This window comes from Vicia villosa, linkage group LG1 (assembly GCF_029867415.1).
Source record: "Vicia villosa cultivar HV-30 ecotype Madison, WI linkage group LG1, Vvil1.0, whole genome shotgun sequence".
NCBI lineage: Eukaryota > Viridiplantae > Streptophyta > Magnoliopsida > Fabales > Fabaceae > Vicia > Vicia villosa.
The window spans coordinates 202,205,942-202,225,546 of NC_081180.1; the positions used below are offsets into that span (position 1 = coordinate 202,205,942).

At 33.3% G+C, this 19,605-nt stretch overlaps 1 protein-coding gene and 2 long non-coding RNA genes across 3 annotated transcripts; 2 read left to right on the forward strand and 1 right to left on the reverse strand.

Annotated features, from left to right (window-relative positions):
- The first annotated feature begins 2,777 nt into the window (after positions 1-2,777).
- LOC131621796 (uncharacterized) lies at positions 2,778-4,333 on the forward strand. The gene is made up of 2 exons (XR_009289687.1): positions 2,778-2,888; positions 4,061-4,333. It is a non-coding gene; the product is annotated as an uncharacterized LOC131621796 (long non-coding RNA).
- A 6,832-nt stretch (positions 4,334-11,165) lies between these two features.
- On the forward strand, positions 11,166-15,883 carry LOC131644801 (uncharacterized). The gene is made up of 3 exons (XR_009296656.1): positions 11,166-12,661; positions 12,840-13,662; positions 13,977-15,883. It is a non-coding gene; the product is annotated as an uncharacterized LOC131644801 (long non-coding RNA).
- Positions 15,884-16,200: 317 nt separating this feature from the next.
- LOC131644800 (BAG family molecular chaperone regulator 1-like) lies at positions 16,201-17,288 on the reverse strand. Its single transcript, XM_058915394.1, has 2 exons — positions 16,546-17,288; positions 16,201-16,461 (listed from the first exon to the last, which is right to left on the reverse strand). Exons 1-2 carry the CDS (start codon positions 17,170-17,172, stop codon positions 16,321-16,323), a joined length of 768 nt encoding a protein of 255 aa, XP_058771377.1. The 5' UTR covers positions 17,173-17,288; the 3' UTR covers positions 16,201-16,320.
- Positions 17,289-19,605: the final 2,317 nt, after the last annotated feature.

The following is a 19,605-nucleotide window of genomic DNA, read 5'->3' on the forward strand; positions in this document are numbered from 1 at the left end:
CTAGTATATTCAGTAAAATTGATTTGAGGTCTGGGTATCATCAGATTCGTGTGAAGGCGGACGATATTCAGAAGACTGCGTTCAGAACGAGGTATGGTCATTATGAATACACTGTGATGCCTTTTGGGGTTACTAACGCACCTGATGTTTTCATGGAATACATGAATAGGATTTTTCATCCTTATCTCGATAAGTTCGTTGTGGTGTTCATTGACGACATTCTGATATATTCCAAAAGTGAAGAAGAACATGCAGAGCATCTCAGAATTGTGCTGGGGGTGTTGAAAGAGAAGAAGCTTTATGCCAAACTGTCGAAATGTGATTTCTGGTTAAGCGAAGTAAGTTTCCTGGGTCATGTAATTTCCAAGAACGGTATTGCCGTAGACCCAGCAAAGGTAGAAGCCGTGTCTCAGTGGGAAGCCCCGAAGTCCGTTACCGAAATTCGTAGCTTTCTGGGTCTTGCAGGTTATTATCGGAAGTTTATAGAAGGATTTTCAAAGTTAGCTCTACCGTTGACGAAGTTGACTAGGAAGGGTCAAGCATTCGTTTGGGACTCGGAATGCGAAGAAGGATTCCAAGAATTAAAGAAGAGGCTGACTAGTGCCCCTATTTTAATTTTGCCGAATCCGGCAGAATCTTTTGTTGTATATTGTGACGCTTCATTGATGGGACTTGGAGGTGTACTAATGCAGAATCAGCAGGTAGTTGCTTATGCGTCGAGACAACTTAAGGTGCATGAAAAGAATTACCCGACTCATGACTTAGAGTTAGCAGCATTGGTGTTTGTGTTGAAATTATGGAGACATTATCTTTATGGTTCACGATTCGAGGTGTTTAGTGATCATAAGAGTCTGAAGTACCTATTTGATCAGAAAGAGCTTAACATGAGACAGAGGAGGTGGTTAGAGTTCCTTAAAGATTATGATTTTGAGCTGAATTACCATCCGGGTAAGGCGAATGTTGTTGCTGATGCTTTGAGTAGGAAGTCCTTGCATATGTCAATGTTGATGGTACGAGAACTAGATTTGATTGAACAATTCCGGGATTTAAGTTTAGTATGTGAAGGCACTTCGAATAGTATCAAGTTAGGTATGTTAAAGCTGACAAGTGGAATTCTTGATGAGATCAGAGAAAGGCAGAAGGAAGATGTGGGACTAGTTGACAGATTGACTCTGATTAACCAAGGAAAAGGAGATGAGTTCAGAATTGATGAGAATGGCATAATGAGGTTTGGCGACCGTGTTTGTGTTCCTGATGTTACTGAACTGAAGAAGAGTATCTTAGAAGAAGGACATCGTAGTGGGTTGAGTATTCACCCCGGTGCTACTAAGATGTACCATGATTTGAAGAAGTTATTCTGGTGGCCGGGAATGAAAAAGGACATAGCTGAATTTGTGTATTCTTGTTTGACTTGTCAAAAGTCAAAGATCGAACATCAGAAGCCGTATGGAACTATGCAGCCTTTATTTATTCCTGAATGGAAGTGGGATAGCATATCCATGGACTTTGTATCTGGATTGCCAAGAACAGCTAAGAACTATGAAGCCATTTGGGTTATTGTGGATAGACTGACGAAGTCTGCTCACTTCATACCGATGAGGATGGATTATTCGATGGAAAGGTTGGCACAGTTGTACATTGAGAAAATAGTAAGTTTGCATGGTATTCCTTCGAGCATAGTATCAGATAGAGATCCAAGATTTACATCCAGATTTTGGGAAGGGTTACAGGAGGCCTTGGGTACTAAATTGAGGTTAAGTTCTGCTTACCATCCGCAGACTGATGGTCAGACTGAAAGGACGATTCAATCATTGGAAGATCTATTGCGTGCTTGTGTACTGGAAAAAGGTGGTACATGGGATAGTTATTTGCCGTTGATTGAGTTCACTTACAATAACAGCTATCATTCGAGTATTGGTATGGCTCCATTTGAAGCTTTGTATGGTAGAAGGTGTAGGACACCACTGTGTTGGTATGAAGCTGGTGAAAGTGCAGTGATTGGACCAGAGATTGTTCAAGAGACGACGGAAAAGATTAAGATGATTCAAGAGAAGATGAAGGCTTCTCAAAGTCGTCAGAAAAGCTATCATGATAAAAGGCGGAGAACACTTGAATTTCAAGAGGGAGATCATGTGTTTCTTAGAGTAACTCCTACGACGGGTGTTGGTCGAGCACTAAAGTCAAGGAAGTTGACGCCGCGTTTCATTGGTCCGTTTCAGATTACGGAAAGAGTAGGAGAGGTTGCTTATCGTATTGCTTTACCGACCACACTTGCAAACCTACATGACGTATTCCATATATCTCAATTGAGGAAATATATAGCGGATCCGTCTCATGTAATCCAGGCAGATGACGTGCAAGTGAGAGATAATATGACAGTTGAGGCGTTGCCTATGAGGATTGAATATCGGAAGATAAAGCAACTACGTGATAAAGAAATAGCTTTAGTCCGAGTAGCTTGGGGAGGAGCTGCAGGTGGAAATGTTACGTGGGAGCTAGAAAGTCAGATGAAAGACTCTTATCCTGAACTCTTCGTTTGAGGTATGTTTTCGAGGACGAAAACTCTTTTAGTGGGGGAGAGTTGTAACACCCCGTTAATTCTGGTGTATTAATTTAATTATTTTATTAATTAAATTATTAGAAATAATAATCTGTGGGAATTAATTGGAAAATAATAAAAATATGGTGTTGGGCTGAGTGTGATAGTTAGTAGAAGGGGGGTGTTAACTAAGCAAGCCCATTAAGAATGTTTTATTTTATTTTTCATAAAATAAAGGAAATTGGGAAAAAGAGAAGCAGAAGCAGTAGAAGCAGATTTTGGAACTGAAGAACACGTGAAAGTGAGAAGAGCCAAAGGGGGAGAAGAACTTCGAAGATCCGACTCTGAGGTAAGGGGGGATTCTTCGGGTTAGTAATCCTTATGCGATTGTAGGTAGTAGGATAGATTAGGATTATTGTTTAGTTCATTCGTACGTGTCGGGTTGGGAATTTGTTAGGTTTTGATAATCTTGTATGAATTGACATGATTCTGTTGATACTTGTGACATATGATGTTAATACATGTCAATAACCTATTTGAAATGTGTAATTGTGTGAAAAACAATGATATTTGTGTGCTATGTTCGTATGTACCTGAAATTGGGGTTATGGGATAGGGTAAAAGCTGTCAAAATGGTGATTTTTGCTGTGCAGGTACGTAGGAACCGGTTCCCATGTGGGACGAACCGGTTCCCCCTTGTAAAAACAGAGAAATATGGATTCTGGGTAGCTGGGAACCGGTTCCCATGTAGGGACAACCCGGTTCCCCATAGTAAAAACCAGAGACGAGACTTTTGAAGCTGCCAGGAACCGGTTCCCACGTAGGGACAACCCCGTTCCTGCAGCACTTTTCTAAAAATGTTTTATCTTTGAAAACTCATAACTTTTGATCCGAATACCCGATTTATGTGCCGTTTTGAGCAGTGTGAAGCTGAGTTAAAGGCCTATATGATGAATAGGTAGTATGGATGTAAAGTCCAAGTTGTTTATCTGTGATTATGTATTTATTGGGTGATGACTTTCGTGTATGCGTGTGTTATGTTTGTATGAATGCTAAGAATATATACATGCTTATCGGTGATGATTTGGTGATGATAATGAAACGGTGTGTTACATCGAATTGGTGATGTTGTAAGCATGTTATATGTTGCATTCATTGGCATACATTTTCGGTGATGGATCCCGGTGATGAAATGGATCAAAATGGTGGGCATAATTCCCATTGTGTGGAATTTGTGCTGGTTAAAACTGTATCTCGGTGATGAAAAGATCAGTTGGATGGGTTTATCCCATGGATGGTACCACATGCATTAGTGTCAGTTCATTCATTGCATTATATTATGATATGACTGAATGATTGTGTGGTGTGATAGATGATGTTTATACACTGTTGCTTGCTTGTTCTAATAATTCTGATTGTATGTATGATGAGTGGATGATAATTGCTATGATATTCTATTGCTTATGATTGTATAATGGTTATTAATTCGAATGAAACTCACCCTTACTTTGATGATTTCAGATTAAGGATGTAGCGGCGTGTGATTGGGTGAAGATAGCTTATAAGCTAGCCCGTAGTTCGTGTCGAGTCATGCTCTGATTGTAACACTGGGATCGATTAGTCTTAGCGTTACTTGAGATACTATGTTGTTATTTTGTTTATGGATTATGTATTGATGAGCTGTTTGGATATGCTCCTAACATTGTTTGAAATAAGTTTCCGCTGTGATGAACACATGTTGAAGTTTGGTTAATTTTAATAAAAGCATGACAATCGACTTTGATGTTTTATTTATTTAATAATTGTAACATCCTTGATGTGTTATTACTCTGATTATATTATATTATTTTACCGGGGGGTTTTAGAAGGGTGTTACAGTCCATGTCTCTCATTCCAAAAGGTGTACTCAATGTAAAATTGAGACAATCTTAGCTTGTTTAAAGTCTGGTTTAAATTGGAAGAAAACTCACCAGGGTAGGCTAAAAGGTGACTAAAGACCTGTTCCTATGTTTATAAGAAACCTGATGGGTCCTTGTATACAAGCTCAAGAGGAAGCTGGAAATGCTTTTAAGAAGCCTGTGGGTCCTTGTACAAAGCCCAAGAGGAGGCTAATCGAGGGTCCTTGTTATAGCACAAGAGAAAGCTATGTAGTTTTGAACTTATTTTGGCTCTAAGCAAATGGGTAAGAGGTTTCACCGGGAATAATTCCTCTTTGGGTGGATGTGTCCTATTTTTTTGGATTCTAAGGTTTTTGCCAAGATGTTTCACCGGGAATAATTCATCTTGGGGGTTTGAACTACAGATCTCTAATTAGGAAAGAGCCTTCACCGGGAAGACATTCTCAATCCTAGGCCATATTCCTATAATATATATATATATATATATATAGTTTAACTGTCCTAAGGTTTATACTCAAACGTAGTTCTAAACTAATATATGCACAGTTTATATTTGACAGTAATTTAAATAAAGACTATAAATTGAAAGCTTGTAAAGCCTAACCTGGATGGAGTGGAGGCCTTTGGAGAAGTATGTACAGAGCCTCAACAGTAATTTTGTTGTTTTGTTGATAACAGTTAAATATATATGATAAACAGTTAATGGTTTTTGAAAACAGAAGAAGTGAAGATGGACAAAGGTCACATAGGTATCTGAAGAGTTTCACCGGGAATAATGCCCTTCAAATACCAGAAGAATGTTTTGAAAACAGAAAGAAGATTTTGAAAATACAGTTTTGAAAACAAGCTAAGAAGAGAAGGTTTTTGGGACTTACACTCTATTAGAGGCCCACTTAAAAATGATTTACTGTTTATGAGAAACAGTTGAATGATGATTTGAAAATGACTTATTGTTTATGAAAAACAGTTTTTATGAGTTTTAGGCTTACCTCGAAGAATGAGAAATTGGATTTCTGAGTTTGAGGTGTTACCTTGATCCTTAAGTGATATGTTTGGAATAAATTGGGATCTCAACAGTTATTGAGCATCCACACCAGCAGAAAAGAAACGTCGGATAAGCTCACAGCTTACAGTATTTCATGATCTTCCAGTAATTGTTTAAAGACTTCTACAGCAAATGGAAGACCAAACAAAACAGACAAAGCCAGAGAACAACAGAGAAATAATCTCGAAGTCTCGGATAAAGTGAGAAAATTCCAGTAATATATGCAACAGTAATCAAATAAAATTTAAATGATTAATAATATAAAAATATCAAATTTAAAAGAAATTAATCTAATAAAGATATTTTTTGTATTTTCATAAAAGAAGAAAATAATTAGTAACATAAATATAAATATGTATCTAAAATATTTTTGTGTTTTTTAATATCTTTAATAAAACAACATACTTCTAAACATATTAAAATATTTCTAAGAAAAAAACTTAAATCCTAAAACATATTTTTTGTCATTTTTTATATTAAAGTAAAAATGCTAAATCATTTCTATGAAAGTATTTAAAAGGAGAATTGATGAAATATTACTTGGGCCAGGGGTACTGAAACTCGGATGGGGGTGCAGAGCCCAAACTGAAGCAAAATAAAAAAAGGGTGTGTTTGGGCCGGACCGGGTCGGACCGGATCCGCCTAACTATCAGCAAGCAATTGGGTTGGAAAACCCTAAAAAAGTAAAAGAAAGAGGCAGCGCCTCACCCTCTCATTCTCGTTCCTCTCTTGCTCTCTCTCTTTCACGATAAAACAAAAACCAGAAGAAGAACTTTCTTCTCTCTCGATTGTTCACTCTTGTTGAAGAACAACAACAATCGAAGCTCTCTCTCTTTCTCACTCGTTTTCTCTCTCGATTAATCAACAAGAAAGCTTATGGTTCACTTGCTCAGTGAACAACAACAACAACATCACCCTTTTCGCGGTGAACAAAAACAACGAAGCCTTCTCTTTCGCGATTGCTCTCACGGTGGCCATGGAAGAAAAGTTTGAAGTTCTTTCAAGGTATGATTTTCACAGATTCTTTTTTATTCATGTATCTGGGTTTTAAGCATATTACCACCAATTTTTTTGATAAACTAAAATGATAACAGTAACGAAATTTATGCAAATTGTGTTCAGGAATTCGACTCTGTGCATCAAGCGAGCATCAAAATTTATAGGAGGAAGTGAAGAAACATACCTGGCCGGAGTAAATCCGGCGAACCAGTTCCGGCGACGATTCTTTGATAGGTATAGATTCGACCTTGGCTCTGCTTTCCTCTATTTTTTTTGCTTCTGAATTATTGCTGTCGTGCCACCATGAACCGCTAATTGTTGCTGTTATGGCTTCTGAATTTTTGTTGCAAGTCTGAACCGTGGCTTTGCGAGTTTGGTTGTGATTATTGTTGTTCTGCTACTGTTTTTGAATTGCTGCAGGTACAATCAATGGTTAACGAAAATAAAGAGAGTGAAGAAAGAAATACTTACCTGCGGCGAGGATGTTGAAGAGTCGTCGTCTATGGAGGCTCGAAGATTGGAGCCATCGATGAAAAGCTGCCAGCAAACAAGAGAGGTATCAAGGTCTTCCCTCTTCCTCTTTCTTTTTGTAACTTTTTTTTGCAGAATGTAACTTAGAAGTTACAGACTGTTTTTCTGTGTTCTCTCCCTTGTTTTTCTTCTTCTTAGGCGTGACAGAAAGTTTCTGTCCCCTTCTCTTTTTCTGCCTCTCCTCTATTTATAGAGGAACAAATGAGGGACAATTTTGGTCATTTTTGGCACCTCAAGAGCTTTAGCTTAGTCTGTAAGATTACTTAGTGGCAAAGCTTTAATCATCACAAAGAATATTCTTTCCCAAAATAATCATTGCAGAATTTCTTACATGCTAAGTTTGCTTAATGGCAAAGCTCACAAGTTTGTGCACATGGGAGGAACATGCACATGGGATGGAAATATTCCCTTCACAACTCTTGCAAGTTCCACGATACAACATTGTTTTATGTCATACATTGTAACTTCCATGTGGTAGTTATGACATAATATATATATATATATATATATATATATATATATATTTCTTTGACTTTTTGACTTTTTGACATCTTTGACTTGATTTGGGCTTTTGGGCCCTTCTTGAATTATTTTGTTGGACTTTTGCTAATTCTACCTCTTTTATGTTTCTTTTTTTTTTCCATGTCACATGAGGACTCTTGAAGAAAACATGAAGAAGGAGACTTGGATGAAGAATGGAAACTTGAAGATTGAAGAATTCAAGAAAGCATTGGATTTTCGCTTGTTGTAATTCCAATTCATTCCACCTTAGAATTGTATGAATTTGGACATTGTATTCTTGAGAATCAATGGAACTTTGAATGTTGTAACATCTTGAATTTTGAATGAAGTCCACCTTGTAATTCATTTGGAAATTGGAACTTTTTCATGTAAAGAACTCCATTTGTAAAAATGCTTGAATTTCCTTTTGGAACTCTTTGAATGAAATTGTATGAATCATGAATCTTGGATATTCTTTGAATGAAATTTTGAATCTTGCAAATTCAAATGAACCATGATAAATCTTGAATGGAAATTCCTTGAAGTGATTTGAAGAGTGTCTTTGCACCAATGAACTTGAAAAGATATTGAACTCGAAATTCTTAAATTCATGGTTTTAGACCATACTTGAAATAATTCCTTCAACAAAATGGATTAAAAGATATTTCTTGCATTTTTGATTAAATTTCCATGAATGATCAAATAATCCATATGAATCAATTTCTTCACCATGAGCAATCCACGTGCCCAAAAACCATGGAATAAATCCTAAACAAATCTCTCAAATCAAACCAATGGTAATGGCGCCTTTAAATGAAAACTTCCATGAACCCGAAATTTTCTTTCAAAGAATGAGTGAATGAATGAAATCTTGATTACGGCTTCCAAACCGATCAAGAAACATTTTCGAATTTGACGCCTAGGATGTGACATCTCAGGGGGGTAAAAAATTAGGGTATGACAGGTGGGTTCCACACAAGTTTCAATAAAATTGTGTAAGAATTTTCAGATTAAGCACAGTGAAAGGGAGATAAAAAATGGTGCAGAGGTGCCATATTTAGAGCATAATTATCGGTTATCTTACAAGGTTCCTACACAGTTTTTTAGACAACTTTGTCAGAGTTTAATGGATAATTGAATGGGAAAGCCGGTCTTGAGTTTGCAAACGTTATTGCAGTAAACCACGATTCTACAACTATTTGCTTCCTTTTCTTTAAATTTTTTTATTAAAAATATCCAAATTAATACAAATGAGTGGTATATTGTGGGGTTTAGTGGGACCCATTTTAAAATTTTAAAGAGTTACTTGGATATTTGAGAAATGAGGTTGGGTTGTTTAAATAATTGAGAAGAGTGAAATAATATAAAATATTGAGTGGGACCCATTTAAAGAACTTAAATGAGTATTAGAGCATCTCCAATGGTGCAACTCATTTTTGGGTTCTTTATGGGTCCCACTAGCCACATCATCTTAAAATAATTTTTATAATTTTTATTTTAATTGTATAATTCTAAAAAGTTATTATTGGGCCCACAACTTTACCTCATAAACTAATTTGATTGGGTACCACAATTTTTTCATAGTTGCATTGCAATGTAATGGTACTATGATGTGGCATGTCTAGGTGGAGAACTTATTAGAAGGAACTACCATTGGAGATGGTCTTATGGATGTGGATGCTCTAAGAGCATCTTCAATGGTGGTATTTTTAATGAGTTCTCCAACTAGACATCAATATAATAATTAAATATTGAATCAAAATGCCATGTCATAGTAGAGTTGCATTGCAATGCAACTAGTAAAAAATTGTGGTATCCAATCAAATTAATTTATGAGGTAAAGTTGTGGGACCCATTTGAATTACACTAATAAAATAAATATTAAATAAATTATTTTGAGATGATATGGCTGGTGGGACCCATAAAGAACTCAAAAATGAGTTGCACCATTGGAGATGGCCGTAGTTTTATGGAACAGGTGGATTATTTGGAATATATTTATAAGTATAGTGGGATTGTTAATTTTATATTTATATATTAATATAAAATATAAATTTAGAATATATTGTAAGTTTAGTGGGACCCATTTTAAAATTTTAGATGAGTGATATCTACTATCTACCCATTAATAAAAGATTGACCAAACTTCCAAAAATATCCTTCTCTTAAATTTTTTTTACACTACACTTTGGATATTTTAGTAATTAACAAATTCACTTTAGCTTTCAATCATCATTGGACACTTGGCAACCTCAATTCTTTTTCTCCCCAACACACATCTTCTCTCTCTTAATTCAAATTTCAAATTTCTTTCACATTTCATTTTCCCACACTTTTTTACTTTCATTTTAATTTTTCTACATTTACTTATTATCACAAAAAATATTAATAATCTATTTTTTAATTTTAATAAAACTAAATATTTATTTATCTCACGGGTCACTATCAACACAATATTTAATTTATTTTAACCGACCATTGCACACTTTCTTTATCTTAATTAAAATTTCAATTTTATCTCACATTTTATCCCACGCCTTCTTCCTTTCATTTTAATTTTTTTCTATTTAGTTATTATCCCTAAAAAATAATTTATTTTTTAATTTTAATAAAATTAAAAAATTTATTATCGGACGGGTCACTATCGACGCAATATTTATTTTATTTTAATATTGTTTTAACTTGAGAGGTAATATTCTTATTTTTATGACGGACCACTATCAACACGATTCTTTTTTTTTTATGATTATTTAATACAATTAAATATATATGATAAAAATAATGAAATGAATGAGAAAATTAGAATCACTCAAATTTGCTATTTTTACGGGTCACTTTCACCATTATACATTTTTTATTTTAATCAACAAAATATTTATAAATATTTATAATTATTAGTAATATTCGTAAATATTTATAATGTTAGATAAATCCTATAAAAATTCATGCTTTCTTTACAAATGGAATCCTATAATTATCATAAGACCAATATCCATTTAAGATTATGTATTTTAGATGATGTACCATTGTTCATCATCTCACCAAATATATTGATTTTTTTTTTGTTTGTATTTAGAACATATTTTATCTATTCTATTTGTTTATTATCACTAAAAATACCAATTAATCTATTTTTTAATTTCAATAAAATTAAAAATGAACTTTATCAAAGAGAATAATACTACATAGTTATTCACACAACTAACTTTTTATCTTACGAGTCACTATCAAATTATTACCATTATTTTCAAATGTCAATTTTTTTCTTCTTTTTCCATGTCACAAGTTTTTTTTAAATTATTTAATACGATTTAGTTTATCTAATAATTGTTTATTTTACCATGTGTATCTAAATACATCATATATCAAATTGTTTTTTGTTATAATATTTTGATTTCATAATTTTTCATTGTATTTTTCTAATAAATATGAGTTTTTCATATGTATATCTAAAAAAATTATTTCGTCAATATTAAAATAAATTCACCCGTGCGGAAGTACGGGTCTCTGACTAGTGGATATTTGTAAAATGTAGTTAGGTGGTTTAAATAATTTAAAAATGTGAAATAATATATTATATTATGTGGGGTCCATTTACACTATCAAATTGGGTGGCATATGCTCTTAAAAACCTTCTTCTCTCAATCATTCACCATTCCTTAGATATGATTGCCCTCTAAAACAAATATTGATTGAGCCCCGCTAAAATTCGTTCTCCAGAAAACATTGAGCCCTAAAATCATCTTCCTCCATCGTTTACCATCGTTTCTGAGGGAATCCTCTTAAAGCATATAAAGTTCGTCCTTCTCACTGGAGCCTTCAACGAAACCCTAACTTTCTGCTTATTCTAAAGTCTAATTTACTCGACAAATCATGGAGCCCTAGTTCTCAAAATTATTCACTCTCTCATTCTTTTTAGTTTTTATTATTCTTTACTTCTTACTAATTAACCTATTTATTCTCGCAGACTGACTAAGTCTTTGGAGGAGCTTAATAATGAGCAAGAGGTGAAATCCTCAATTTTGTCGCTGGTAATGTATATTCTTGGTTTTATTTACTTCTGTAGAGGTTTTAAATACATGTGTGGTATCATGTGTGGTGATTTAAGTGGATCTAAGATCAGTTAGATGTCGCACCAGAATGAATCAAACCCACTCGCCGACACCTAACTATGTCACACTTTATTATACCACAGAGGTAACTTGCTTCCATCAACTATGTTGCCAAATAGGGTGGCCTTTCAAAGTTTTTGTTTGTGTAAATATTATTATTATTCGATTCCTCTTTCATCATGAAGGATTAGTGTTACTGTATGGGCGACCGAGTTAACGATTTTGAATCTGTCTGACTGAGCATGATATTTTTTCTTAGGTAGTGTGCATTATAGGCTTGGATCTAGTGAATAGAGGTTACTCTGCTTGTGTGGGCAACTGTTTTTCAGTTTGCCTCTGCAAACATTTGGTTTTATTGTTCTACAATGGGTCAATGAGTTTGAATATGTGTAACTGAGCAGGATATTTTTTCTTAGGTAGTGCACATTCTAGACTTGGATCTGGTGGCTTGAGGCTGCTTTGCTTGCGTGGGAAACTGTTTTTTATTTTGTCTCGGCCAACATTTTGATTTATTATGCTACACTGGGTCATTTTGAGAAGCAGGAGGGGTCTGTTTTTGAGTATTTTTGTCACTTGCTGGTTGCTTTTACCCGAGACGGTTTTTGATTTGCTACAAGGTTTTTTCATCATTGCTTATGGGTTGAAGATTTTCTAATAATGAGAGCCCTTTATGACCTGGTCATTTGTTACACAATTTTTATTGTTTTGCTAGGTGTGTGAATAAATCGTTTAGGGCCTAAATGATATGCAAGTTTCCCTTTAAGTTCATGTTTTATAGCTGATTCCTTGTCCTTCACAATATCACTTCAACATTCTTATGCTTATTTTTATAGCCATTGGTCTGTTTAGTGCAGGATGCTGGTGTGTGTTTCCTTGTAGGTATTGCTAATGGTTCAGGATGCACAAAGGGCTCTCATATATTCCAATTCCAAGCCTCATCTTATTTGACCCGATCCAATAGAAAATAACGGGGGTATCCGACTTGAAATCACAAACAAGATAGGCTTCGTAGCAACAATATCTCAAGGCATTGATTGTATGTTTCATTATGCATATCTCATTGCCTTCAAATGTTTGTTTAGTTCTTTTAATGATCATGAGGTTTTGTTTTCTTCTGGTTTTGGGAATCTGTACATATTCCATGTATGTGTTGGGTTTGTTTCAGTGTCTCATGTTATGTTGTATTAATGGTTCTATGTTTTCTGGTTGCCAAGGTATTGTTATTCTGCACGTGGGTATGTTTTAGAGCATGACAGTGGGGGTATTCTGTTGGAATTTTAAAGGTTTTTAGCAGAAGTTGTTTCTCGGCCAACATCTTACTTCTTGTTAAATGGTGGGGGACTTGGTCTGCGCCCTAAAGTGCTGGAAATCAGGCATGACACTTTTATCTCTTCCTTTTGATATATTCACTGATCTTCTTTATGGGAAATGTATGTTTCGGTTGCCTTAGGATATTGGTTGTTGGTTTGTTGTGATGTCATGGTTTAAGTACAAAGGTAGTCTTAAACGGCTATTTTATTGGGTGAGTAGTGTGAGCAAATTTGTATGCATTTATAGTGGCCTTTTTTGTCTGTGGAGTTTTGTGTATGTTTATGCATACTATCCCATTACACTCTGTACTTTTGTGTGGCTCTATTCATACACATATTGTGTTAGAAGTTTTTTTGATATAATTTAATGATTAAAAAACTTATTAAACCACTGATACTGATACTATGTTCTATGGAATTGAATATTGGATTCCCTCATTCATGGTATTTTGGTTTTGTTAGCAATTTGTCAGTGGTGGTTCAGTTAGCATTACTTGCTGTAGATTGTAGTTTTAGGCATGGCTATTGTATCATTTTTGTATTGGGGGTTTAACATTAGACTTTATGAGGTGATTTCCAACAACAGTACCTAAACCATGACAATGTCAAGAGATGACATGAAGGTGTTTGATGAAAAAAAGTTACCTAGTGTGTACTTAATGCATATGCTGGTCGAGAATCAAAGTTCATGTGAATCTCAGATGAAGATGTGAATGTTGTAAAAGAGGTATGCATGACATGGAAATTCACTTCAATAGTATATAATTAGTTTCTTTAATTTATTATAGAAATCTTAAATATTAGTACCAATTATAAACTTACCTCATTGTGTATTTAACTAGCTATATCTCTCTATCTTTTTTATCTCTATCTTTTTTATCTCTCATCATGTTCAAAGCCTTGAACATAACTATCATATGGTGCAAAACTCATGAACTACCAGATTCAAGTTACCATTCTCTTTGGTCGCTATTCATAATTTTTTAACTATTCACTAATTTGTTAACTAGGTATGTATTCATGATTTCTTTATTTTGATAGGTAGCGACATTGAAGGCAATGGATGAGGAAAGAAGTAAGCATTATTCATGAGAGGCTTCTTAGGGATAATACAAAAGATTATGGATGATATGATCCAACACCAACTTTTTCTAAGCCTCCTTTCAAACTCATACCAAATTGAATTATATCGTTCAAAGAATGAATCCTTCAAAGTTGGTATCGATCGGAAATATAAATACTATGTAAAATAAATAATCCAATGTTTTATCATCTTAACATATTGAAATGGCTACTTTAAGGATCCTTTAACAGTAGATTTTATGAGGTGATTTCCAACGAACCTTACCATTTGTTGGCTCATTTTTACTAAACATCTCTAAGTGTGTAGGCTGGTCTTCTTCCTTAGGTATTCCGAATATAGTTTATTGCTTTGGTCCAACAACCGGTGCACCTCATGCATATGATTATATCTATTTTTTTTTTTATAAAAAAAACTGCCTATAATAGCGTTTTTAGAAAAAGAGCTATTAAAAACTGTTTATTAGTATGGCTTATGATAGCGCTTTTTGGTAAAGTGCTATCATAGATTGTCAACCGATAATAGCGCTTTTATGAGAAGTGATATTAAAGACACGCTTTAATAATGGAGGTTGTTGATCTGAGTTATCAGTATATCGAAAGTGGAACATTAGCCTACTGCAAGAGTGTCTGTCTACTAATCTCATTGACAAGTTGCATGTTATCCTTCTGCCTTCTATAGACCAAGGTACTCATCAAAGAGTTTGGGGTGGAGCAAATGCATATACTTTTAAGTTATTATATGCTTATAAAGTGTTATGTAATTTCAATGAAGGCCGATTAGATATTGTATATGGGATCAAATATGGCGCATCATTGTTTTTGAAAGCGGATATGGATTTATTTGAATTTTGAATCATGGTAGATTGCTTACGAATCATACTAAGAATTATGATAATGAGATCGAGGATATTCTTCATGGATAGAGGATATTCTTCATGTCATGTGTGCTTGCATGTTGGCCAAAGAGATCTGGTGTGTTTTTGTTTTCTGGAGGATGCTTGAAGTTTTTTTTGAGGAAAATCTTAGAAAGTGGATTCGCCTCAACATTTTACATGATCGTGGTGGTTACGATAAAATTACTTGGTCAGAGTTATGGGCTGCCAGTGCCATTCTCTTTGGAGATGGACGAATATGGAACTCATAACGATACTTTCAATAGACACTGATGACCTTGTCATGAGATTATGGCGTGGGTGAAAGATTATCAATTAGTCTAAAATAACAATTCAATTCATCAAAGTAGGTGTGATATGCAAGATAGGACCACATGGAATGTTCTAGAGGATAGTTGGTTTGTTTGAGCACTAAGAGTACAATTTGAGGAGATAATAAGCAAGGTGTGATGATTTAGTTAGAAGTGCAAGGTATATAGTTATGTGTTTTTTCTAAAAATCCTAAAAGACGTAATGCAAGGTATATAGTTGGGTGTCTTGAATGAGTTATGTCTAGCGCAAACTCATGGATATTCAAAAGTTGAGCTTTATGTGAGTTCAAAGACTATCATTGATACATTGAAAAAAGAAAGTATGTGCAGTGTCGGTGGTTGAAAATTAATTCCACAAATCACACATATTTTGGCTATAAAATGAGAAATGAAAATTTATTATTTGTATCGTGAAACAAATGCTTGATGCTCTCCCGCATACATTGATTGTGATCTTAGTTCCATTTTGATTTTGTATGAACAATATCCTGTTTAAGGGGTCTCTTTGTTTCGTGGATTAAAATTATAATTCTAGGAATATTATTTCTTGATGAAAAAATTTATTTATTTTTAATAATTATAAAATAAATGAATTAAAATATTTGGGAGTGGAAAATTATGAGTGATTACTTTTTATTCCATGAGAATGTAAGATTGCCACTCTTACATGAGAATAAAAAGTTACAAAATTATGTGCAAAATTAATTCTTGAAAATAAAAAGTTCGTAGACATAATTTAATAAAATTTGAAACAAACATTGGAATGAAAAATATCCCAACCTATATTCCAGAATAAATTTACAATACATGAAACAATCGCCTCCTAAATTCTTTTGTATATGACTCATTTTTGTTTAACTTTTTATTTAGAGATTTTGATCTCTTTATTTAACTATATAAACATTAATTAAGATGAAATATAGCAACATTTTGGACTCTATATTTCAATTATTCCAATTGAAAAAAGTTGACATATCATTTTTACCAAAAAAATACTACATAGTATCACCATAACAAACATTGGCAGAATTGAGAAATAATTACATACTTTCGCCATGAAAATGAAATGAGAGAGGATGAGGAAAAGGAAAATGAAATTCAATCAAATAATTCCCACTTGGTAGGGGGAGGAGAATGATGAATAATCTCCCACTTGGTTGTAACAACAACAGGCTTCACTGTTGCATTAGATGCCTTTAGTATATCCAAAGTTTCAACACACTTCTGCACCCTCTTTCCCTGTGCAAAACCAATCATTACATTTAATTACCTTATTACTAATCATTTCATAAAATTAACCAAAATGATTATTGACAACAATACCTGCAAAATTTTCTGTGCAGACGCATCCCCTTCTGCTGAAATACTCTCCAATTTAATCGCTTGTCTCATAAGCATCTCGATCAACGTTATAATCTGAACTTCCGGTACTTTGACACCATTCGAAATTGATTTTTCAATTACAGAGACCTGCTCTTCTAGTTGATCCAGTTCGAGACACACATTGTTGATCGCACGATTTGCAGTTTGGATCTTAGCATTAATACGCATCTGAATGAATCGTCGCTCAATGCTAGAAGCATCTTGAATCAACACCAACTTTGATTTATCTTTCACTCCACACACATCCAAATACTCTCCATTTTCTCGCTCTTTGCCCCTGTATATCACTCTCTGTTCTTCTACCTTCAATCCCGTTTCTTCGCTCATCACCTTCTTCACCTCCCCAAACGTTGCCGTCGAACTCACGTAGATATCGTGACGGAGTGCACCGTAGGCGATTCGGAGGCGCAAATTGGCTACCGGAGCTTCCGGTTTTCCGATCCGTTTTTGCACTAACATTCCTCCCGGTCTCCTTTCCCATTCGGATTTTTCTTCTTTCGACTCACACGACGCCGTTTCTCTTCTACTACTGCTTCCACCGTACCCATTCGGTTTCTTCTTCATCATTTTGAACTCTGTTTTGCTTTTGTCCCCAAACGAGGGAAATATAAATATTTATAGATACAAATACTTTTAAATTAAAATTCTATTTAAAGACTTTGGTGGTAGTTATTGGAGAGAGTAGGAAATTATGGTACTTAATTGTTGTTTTTATTTTTAAACTTTAGTATCCGGGGTTGGGAGTCATTAATTTAATGAGATTAATTTAAACGTTTATATGCGGAGTCCCTTTAAAGTAAGTCACAACAAAATGGCTGGATAGGGATAATTTTTCTACTGTAAAAAAAAATTGAAGAGTGTACCTTCAACTAATTATAAAATTTCATTTATTTTAATTATTTAATTAATTATAAAATAGTATAATTATTTGTTATTTTTAACACATTCAACTTTACTCAATTTTTTGAATTTGGTAAATAAGAATTCAACAAAATTATTTGTATTTGACTGAATTTGAATCTGACATTTTAAGAGTGTGTTTGAACTGACGGTAAACATAATTGATTTTAATAGAATTGAGTTTTGTAGAATTTATTTTAACATAGTTGAGTTTATCATAATTGATACATTTATTTAAAGTGAGTAATAATAAATTTAAATGTAAAAGTCACTCATAATCAATTCTGTAGGTAGACGTTATAAATTATAGGTTCATGTAAAATTAATTTTGGAGAATTTTACTTTTAATAAAATAAACACCACAAAATCATCCAGAATTAATTTTACACATCTAAAATTAATTTTAAGCCTTCTACATCTATCAAAAAAATACTATAAGAGAACTCATATTCAGAGTTCAAATCTTCACCACTAGACCAACCTAATTATTATGCTGGACTTGGAGAATCTTGTGAACAAATGAGAATGTGCCACGTGTACCTATAAGTTGGCTTGTGTATGGATTGATATGAAAATTTGCCGACAGTTGAAGGAACCATGTTAAAGAAGCTACACATGGCCATCACAAGCCATGTTGCTTTTGCTTAGGGTGTAAAATAGACACGTGGAAGAATTTCACTGGAGGATAGTCGTTTTAGTGGTGGGTTAGTGTTAATTAAGATAGTTTAATGTGGTTGGTTTGTTCGTGTTTATTTGTTTCGTTTTCAATGGTAGGAAGATGAATGTACCAAATAGGACATTACTTAGCCTCCCAAGTTGAGAGTGATGTGGTTGGTTTGTTGGTTTCATAGGGGGTTTGCTTGCAAGAGAATATCCTAATTATCTGTTAATATAGATCGATATGGTTTAACAACTTAAGATGATTAAGTTATTAAGATTGTTATGAATTCAACAATAAACAACACTTTAATAATTACAAACCGACAACATAGATAATTGTCACACAAAAACTTAATTATATTTTTAATTACATAATTTTTATATTAAAATACAGATAGTATCATACTTACTAACTAACATGTAATAAAAATTATGTAATAAAATCAAAGATGTCCTTTGGGAACAACATTAAATCATAACTAAATAAAACTTTATAAAATATTTATCATGCGTAAAATAAAACTTTTATTTGGTAATTAAATCTTAATAAAAAAAGAGTAGTAGTGCGATTTGTTATTCATTTATTTTTTATTTTTATATAAATTTTGTTATATTAAAATAAATAAATAAAATTAAAATATTAATATTAATATTTTTTTAATAACGTACTATATATTTTTTAAAGTGGCTCATTTAACAATTTATACACATTTTAATGTATTTTTTCTACGGGTGAACATGTAATTTTGTTGTTTTGTTTTTTGACAGAATGTAATTTTGTTGTTGATAATTAAGTTATAAATATGAAGTATCTATCACTTTTGAATACGTAATTAGTCTATGTAAAAAATATAAACACCTTAAGTGAATTTCTATTATATTTTTTATTTGAGTTTTTATTTATCCTTTATGTAAAAATAGGAGATCGAAACTTTGACTAAATATGTAAGGTATCTAAATCTTTTACATTTTAGATTAATCAGGTGTTGGTTCTTGATGAATATGTATGTTTGTATGATTATTAAACTGATAAAAAAATATTCTTATGAAAATTCATTAGATATTTTAGTAAAAGGAGCTTCCTTGCCAAATGAATTTAGTTGTCATTGACAAGGACATGGCTTTATCAATGTTATTGTTGAGAGGTCGTTGTCTTCATAATAAGATATTGTGATTATATTAGATGGAAACTTCTATAGTAAAATATCAATAACGATCAAACTTGTCAAAAAAAATATATACGGTTAAAAAAAATAATATAGAGTGACAGAAGAGACTGAGAATATATTATTTATCTTAGAAAATAATTTGTGTGTACCATTACATATACTAAAGAGTAGTATTTATAGTGTTAAGATTTAACTACTATTGAATGTAATGATACATGCAACTATGCAAAGTTTGAAATTTTATGTATATAATGGATATATATACTATTCA

What these genes read in the sequence shown, in the direction of transcription:
- LOC131644800 (XM_058915394.1), bottom strand. Translation starts at nt 17,172, where the DNA reads ATGATGAAGAAGAAACCGAATGGGTACGGTGGAAGCAGTAGTAGAAGA. An exon ending in CTGCACAGAAAATTTTGCAG is followed by an intron (nt 16,462 to 16,545) that starts GTATTGTTGTCA and finishes GGTTTTGCACAG; the next exon opens with GGAAAGAGGGTGCAGAAGTG.